Consider the following 8,042-nt stretch of genomic DNA (forward strand, 5'->3'; position numbering starts at 1 on the left):
TAAAGAAGAAAGTGAAAGCCCTGCAGGGGAGCACATTCAAAAAGTCTGCCAAAACCACTGGTGAAGCAGTCAACGGAAACACTGTGCTACGCCTCAAATACAGTGCAATTACTCAAATGAAGCAGAAAGAGAACGGCGGCGACCACCAGGTACGAGAAACAGAGAATTTACTCACCGTCAGAGACAAGTGAAGCATTCTACGACCTCAGATCGAGTGTCGTGACTCAAGTTCAAGCTTAAGGGTTGTGCTTACAGAAGTTGCAGGGGCCGCAGGGTATATTTAAAGCTGTCTGAACGGCACATGCTCTAAGTGGCAGAAAAAGAGCGCAAAAGACAATGCAGAATTCCTGAAGCCACCACCACCCCTTGACACTTTTGAGAAGGAGAACATTAGGGCCAGGTGGGCTGCGTGGTTCGAAACATTCAATGACCTCATTGGTGTACTAGATGAAGAAGGTGAAAAAAGGAAATTATCAAATACTTTAAAAACCTTGCAGGTGATGGAGTGAAATACGTGCTAAAGAAAGTTTCACAGACTGATGCAAAAATCATACCAGAAGGTAAAAGAAACGTTGGAGGGCAAGCTAAATTCAATGCCAAATTTCAGCTATGACAGGTATATCTTCAACCAAGCACAACAGGTTGGTGAAACAATGGACACATTGTTGAAAGACTTGACACACTCATTAAACATTGCAAGTTCTGTGATTTCACCAAGTAAGTCATGCGACTCAGTCATTGGTGGCTGCTTTTCAGATTTGTTTAGAAGGCGCATATTGAGAGAAAGCTACAGCTTTGAAAAAATGCTGATGGCTACAAGAGCAGAAGAACGAGCACACCGACAAGCTGCTGACATAGAAGCAGGAACCGCCCATAATAAATTAGCCTTGGCTGTGAAAAGCAAGGACGAGCAAAAGCCAGATGCATGCAAGTCAACGTTTTAAAAGAAATCAAAGTTATGCTTCCGATTTGGATTTTCATTTGCCCGTGAAGGTGAATGTCCACCCATTGGGCACAGGACTGCAAAGGTTCATAATTGTGTGCTGAGCAAAAAAACAAATCAAGTACGTGACGATGGAAAGAAAAGATGGACGTGAGAACGTTCCAGAGCACTCACACTACACTCCCCAAACAAAAAAGCAACATCAGCTATGACAAATAGAAACCACGCGCTAAATCAGTTGTCATCAAGCTCATCGTACAAAGGCTCTTCGATGTCATTATTGAGTACCAGCGAGGAAGATGGGTGTGCGCTGATTATGCCTACCAAAGGATGGCATGCACATGTGGGTTTGGCAGCTTATAAAGAAAATCACTATTCAAAGAAAACTCACCAAACAAAGAGACAAACTTCAGCTGGACACTGCCCCAAAATCACGTTGAAAGTGAACAATCACCAATAACTTATCATAGACAGTGGTGCGCGATTATTATCATGCCTGTGGAAAAATATAACGACTTATACCCTGTGGCTCGCCCATTGGGCACGAAGGTATACACCTGGGCTGCTTCTGAGCCACTGCAAAGCAAAGGGTCATTCACATCGACAATGAGGCACAAACAAAATTGATGAAAGCCACCATTCACATTCTACAAAGGGACTTTGTTTAGTGCCTGCTTGCTTAGTTTTGCCACTGCTGCAGACCTGGGATTCATATCCCTCAACTACATCTGTGCTCATTCTGGGATCACAAGCCGATTCCCATTGTTGCTTCATGGCCAGGAAAACTCAAGAAAATAAAAGGGCAGCTTCACATCAATCAAGACATTTGCCCTTTTGCTCAATGACACCCCAGAGTCGCTTTCCATTTACAAGAAGCTGTAGAGAAAGAGTTGTAAGTGCTAAAGCATGACATCATTGAACGTTCCACAGGCCCAATGCTATTGGTGTCTCCCATAGTGGTAGTACCAAAGAAGGACAGTAGTGGAGCAGTGCACATCTGCGTTGATATGTGCCAGGCAAGCAAAGCCATTGAGAGGGAGAGACACCCTGCTCTACACATAGCGGACATGATCATGCAACTGAATGGAGCCAAATTGTTTTCCCGCCTCAACCTGAATAAAGGATACAATCAATCAACTTGAATTGGTGGAGAACTGCAAGTACGTTACTACTTTTTCGACTCATTGTGGTTTGTTCAGATATAAGAGACTGAGTTTTGGAGTATCTTGGCTGCTGAGATATTTCATTATGTTATTTGCTAAGTAATCTAACCTGTTACACCTGCTTTCAATTACCGTAATGTCATACTGGGTTTTGGGAAAACACAGAGAAAACACAACGAAACCCTTACCCAAGTGTGCCAGTTACTTGCTGATGCAGGGTTTCACTCTGAATGCAGCAAAGTGTGAGTTTCACAAAATCAAACTCACGATTTTTGGGCACCTGTTCTCTAATAGGAGAATGACTCCAGGCCCAGATATGGTGCAAGCACCCACTTGCCCCCCCACCCCCAAGATGTTACAATGCTATGATTCTTTCTAAGCATGGCCAGCTACAGGTCAAGATAAATTTGCATTTTGCTACAGTGAGCGCCCCATTTAGAGACTTGACAAAGCAAAATGTACTGTTTCAATAGTCTCCAGAACGCAACAGGAGTTTCCGCAACATTAAACATGCAGTTGAAAATGCAAATGAAATGGCCACCTTCAACCCCAAATTACATACTGAATTAACTGTTGATGCGAGCCCGGTAGGGCTAGGGGCAATCCTCACTCAACGCAAGCCATCCGAATGTTTAGAAACACATTGTGGCCTATGCCAGTCAGATCCTGTCTGAGACAGAACGTCCATGCTCTCAGCAGGAGGAGTGTCTGGCTGTGGTGTCGGCCTGCAAACATTTTCATATATTCCTCTATGAAAAACTATTCACTGTCATCACAGATCACCAGGCGTTACTCACAATTTTTGGGAATCCGAAGGCTAAGATGCCCCCTCGCATCAAGAGGTGGGGTTAAGACTGCAAGAGTACCACTACGAGATTATGTACAAACCAGGAAAGGATCAAAGCCCAGCAGAATAGTTTTCACGAGTGCCACTACATCATCATAGTTCGACATCTGGAACAGCTGAAGCATACCTTAATTTTATTGTGAGATACAGCACAGCAGCGGCTCTATCAGTGGAACAGATCATTGCTGCTACAAATGCTGATAAAGACATGATCATCGTTAAAGAACTAATTGCTGCGCAATCATGGAGAGGTACCCAGCCTCTTGCTGAAGATGCTGAATTCCAAATGTTCAAAAATGTGCAGGACGAGTTAGCTGTCACTCAAGAAGGTGTAATATTTAAATGCTTGAGAATCCTTATACCTGGAGACCTAAGACGGTCAGGCTGGCCCATGAAGAACACTACCATAGGCACCAAAAGAGCCCTATGAGATCAAATGTGGTTCCCTCAACTAGATGAGTGAGTTGAGAAGGAGCTAAAAACGTGCCACATTTGCAATTGCTTGTCTCTGAAGGTGACGCAAAAGTTTGACCTTCCTGCTCATCCATGGGAGAGAGTTGCAGTTGACTTATTTGGGCCTTTAGGAATATTCTAGTTTTTCTTTGGTGGAGGACCTATCTTTGACAACCCATGACAAGGTCATAGAAGGACTTGATGACATCTTTGCAGCGTGGAACATTCCAGAAATCCTCAAGTATGATAATGGCCCACCCTTTAACAGCAAAGTGTACAAAAAGTTCAACATTGGATACCAAAGGAGAACACCTCTTTGGCCCCAAGCCAATGGTGTAGTTTAACAATTTATGGGCACCCTCAAGCGAATAATTCAACACGAATCCATGGATGGAATTGATCTTAACCAAGCCATGCGCCAGGCCCGCCAGGTCTATTGATCAACTCCTCATTCCACAAATGGTGAGAGTCCAGCCACCTTCTATTTGGGCGAGCCATCAGAACAAAACTAGCGCAATGGACCTTGGATCGATCAGTGAATACTGACCAAGTTCGAGACATCAACGCAGTTCGTAAAAGGAAAATGAAACCATATACCGATTAGCGTGGTCATGCCCAGGGGACAGTCTTTAACAAAGGAGATTGGGTACTGGTTAAGCAGAAACGAAAATGGACACTTCTTTTGCAGCTGATCCTATACAGTTAGTGGTGTGCAAGGGATATAGGATAACAGCACATCATCCTGGACAATCCATCACTCTGAGAACGTCACATTTCGTACACCTACCTCGACACTTGTCGAGCCCTGAAACCATGCTTGAGGCAGCTCTGCCAGCAGGGCCGGCTCAAGTACCTGAGACCATGTCACCGCTGTCTGATCAGGGTGGACCCCGGTCACCTAGTCAAGCAAGTGCAAGCACCTTGCCGAATGATTGAAGAACTGTGATTTTCGTGATGTTCACCACTTTTTATTTAACGAAGGGGGAGATGTAGCATACTGATGTTATACAAACTCGGCCCTTGTGGTTCTGGGGCAAAATCTGAACAAGAACTATGTCATACGAAGTTAGGTGTTAAGGGGCTGTTAATGTTGAGTATGAGATAATACAATCATGCAAGCATTTTATTTTTCCCCATTATAAAGTAGCATGTTATTCTTTAAGTTAAACAACTAAAAATTAAGCCTTTGCAGCCATTGTATGTTCCCTCCTTCCAATGCTCCAACACGTTTTGGGTTTAATTGAGGCACAATATTTTGTTACGATCATAAAACTGGATTGCCACTGCGTATCCGAAAACAAACTCTACTGCACTAGAAAACGCACATCCAATTAAAAACACATCATCCAATGCACCAACATCTGAATTAACAATAAGTGGAGCACATGGCAAATGATGACTAAAGCACAAATAGAACACATGCGGGTCTTTAAAATGACATCTGTTGAATTACAAACATATCACACAAGCTAAATCGGCATTCCTGAGGGATGTCGCACGTAAGTTTCTTGATAAGGAGTAATCCAAAAGGAAAGTTGGACACGCAAGTCGTTGCATTGAGAACATATGCCACGCACGCCAGGGTAGACATAACGCGGTTCCTGTTCATTTTGCGCTGCATGTTTGACTCTGCGTTAAGAGAAAGTGTCACACAACACAAACCAATTTCTAAGGGGCGGGGTGGAACGGATTTAAGTCCGGGCATTAAAAAGAGACCGCATGTGTGCTGGTTTCACGATCCGGTCTTTGTCCAAGGCAGAGCAGGAGTAGATGCCAGCAGATGTACTCAGGACAGGTGGCAACTGCGTGAAGGTCAGGTTGCAAAATATGCCATTTTGTGCTTTCATGGCCATGCATATGGCTGCCCCAAGATCATGTGGCAAAACTGCCGAAATTCCAAAGAAAGTAGTAATAGAAAGTGTCTGGAGGTAAAGCGGGGATTACCTCTTCCTAAAAGGTTCGGGAGTCTCCACATTCTGTGCTGGGACCAGCACCCCTTCGGCGCTTGTCACAAGACTATCATCCGGGACGTGAGTGAAACAGTGCTCATTGCGTAAGCCGCAGAGCCATAGAAGGAAAGGGGCGGTTAGAGAGGATTACGAAAGCGGAAACAGTGAGCAGCGCGGTTAGAGACTGGCCGACACTCGAGATGTAGACACAAAAAGGGGACATGACCGACAGATCGGAAAAAAAGACGACCAAATTGGATGTAGACTTGTTTATGTTTACTGTATGAATTATTCCGGGGGTGAAACAAAACACTTGACTCAGCTGCATGTGAAGTGACGCATTGGAATTCAAGAGATTTCCAAACTAATCATTGCGATCTCGATCGTAGGTGTGAGAAAGACAATGCATGGCTGTGTAGGGAGCACGTCGTTATCTTTTACCTTCGTCTCCGCGTCTCGCTTTGATGCTGAGCTGTTGGCTATGCCAGCGCCTGTTGTCTTTGAATGATTTTGTTAAAGTATTTTTAACACAATCAAAGATGAGCATCCACGCTGATACACTGGCAGGTATTTTTTTAATGTTCTTTTTATGAAAGGATAACAAAAACGACTACAGTATAACTGGCCTGTTTGTCCGAAAACATCTTAGCATAAAAAAAAAAAGATTTTCCAAAAAAGATGACAGCCCAACCATCACTTGCAGCAGCGGTTTAAGTTTGAAAATGAACACCGATTGTCAGGGTACATGTGTTTAGGAGTTTAGGTGGCTGTATATTTAAGAAGCGGGATAGGCAGGTTTGCAATTCTATGTCAGGACAGGAGGCTCTGATTCTATGTCAGGACCGGAGGCTCCGATTATGCTTCTCAATTTTCTTTACTGAAAATTCTCAGCAGCCAATCATATAACGTAAAACAAATAAATAAACTACAATACCCATAAACACCAGTGGGTATCACGTGATGGCCATAGAGAGGTCCCCTATATAAGGCATACCAGAGAATACCATATCCTCTTTCTTTGCTGCTCCGCAGCCAGTTAAGTGCATTACTTGCTTATTTCTGTTTATTGCACTATATTATTCTGTACTTGTATGCGCATGCTTTCACGTTGTCAGTGTTCGCTTGCTTGCCTTGCATACGCGCCACACGCGCTCTTTCATTTCAGGGTGTTTAGCCAGTAGTTTCTGTCGCATTCTGTGCATTCTCCCTGGCGCGCTCTTCTCGTTACCTTTGCAGCATTGGGAGCGCGTTTCGCCTCCCGGACCGGGCGCTCTGCGCCCGAGTTCTCTTTTTGTGGAGCGGGAGACGGAGGGGAGGACGCGCAGTCCTCTTTCTGGTGCAATTCTCGGGCCGTTCCGCGCATGCGCGGCGGCCATTTTGAATCCGAAAACGGCGATTTTTGCCGTTTTTTCCCTCACAAGCCTCTTGGATTCATTCAGAGCGCAGGGGCAGCGCTTTCATTGCCCTTTACCCACCAATTGTTGCCAGACCTCCACTGACGCTCAGGCTTATGTTGTGCCTTGGGCTGTAAACTTGTGCATAGGCTCTGCCTAGAGTGGGTTATCAGGCAAGCCCTCCCTCCACATTCAATTTATTACTGTACACAGTGTTTCACACATGTTTGTACTACTGTGGCTTGCTTGGGGTTACCACTCCCCCTTATTTATTCACTGACTGCGCCTCGTTGATTCACGCTCCTCTGTTTTGCGCAAGACAGTGATTATTGCTCCTTAATTGTCCTCCGGTGGGAATATCTGTCGCTTCTCCAGTGACAATGTCTGATTATTATTATGAGGAGGAATATTATGAGGACGACCCTTCGGGGTCATTGGAGCATGAGCTCGTAGAGGCTCTTGATGTGGGAGTCCAGCACTCTGTCAATAAGGCCATGGTCAAGGCAATTGTGCCATTAAAGCGCCATTTGTGTAATTATGCCCTAAAACAAGGATGGCTACCTGGTTCTTCGTCTCATTCTACAAGCAAAACTTCAAAGAATACACATTCTTCAGACTTTGCCAAATTGGCTAAAAATCTTGCCACTGACCATTCCTATGGTTGTTCTTCAAAGGACGCTTCTTCTAGTTCGCCCCTCAGAGATGATGGCAATTCCTCCTCTGATTTTCCCTCTGAACCGGAGGCTTCTCCTCCACCAGCTAAAAAGACACGCAAAGAGCATTTTGTGGATGCTCCCACCCATCCGCAGTTACTTACCTTTGAGCCCACGGCTATTATCCATCCAAACTCCTCGTCTTGGCTTCCCTCTACGGAGGTTGCTGAGTATGTGCAGTCCCATCTGCGTCAAGCCTTTCCACAGGATGTCAGTGCACGCTTGCGTTCCGAATGCCCCAGACCTGATTTAGCGGACAAGGTCGCGGACACTCCGGAAGTGGACCCCTCTATGCTCACCTATTTAAAGAAATATACTAAGGATCCCAAAAAGGGAATCGACCGGGCTTAGCGCTCCTGTCAGGACAAGCTACTTGATTTAACTGGTCCTCTTACAAACATTTTAGATTTAGGATTTAAATCTAAGGCATCTGGGCAAATGATTGATCCTGACGATCTGATCGGCTGGGCTCAACGAGCCATTTGTCAGTTGGGCAATGCTAATTGTGCCATGTCCTGCGAGCGTCGTCGCTCTATTTTATTGAAACTTGACCCAAAGTTGGCGGAATTGTCTACATCTG

The 8,042-nt window shown here is 44.9% G+C and overlaps 1 protein-coding gene across 2 annotated transcripts in view; it reads right to left on the reverse strand.

The window, feature by feature from the left end:
- Positions 1-5,508, reverse strand: part of DELE1 (DAP3 binding cell death enhancer 1) — a 59,654-nt gene extending 54,146 nt beyond the window's left edge. For both annotated transcript variants that reach the window (XM_085617764.1, XM_085617762.1), the window contains exon 1: positions 5,351-5,508. In XM_085617764.1, the coding sequence (XP_085473890.1) occupies positions 5,351-5,381 (31 nt within the window). In that variant the 5' untranslated portion in view covers positions 5,382-5,508. The remainder of the gene's footprint in view (positions 1-5,350) is intronic.
- Positions 5,509-8,042: the final 2,534 nt, after the last annotated feature.

The sequence above is a fragment of the Triturus cristatus genome, chromosome 7 (genome assembly GCF_964204655.1).
Source record: "Triturus cristatus chromosome 7, aTriCri1.1, whole genome shotgun sequence".
NCBI lineage: Eukaryota > Metazoa > Chordata > Amphibia > Caudata > Salamandridae > Triturus > Triturus cristatus.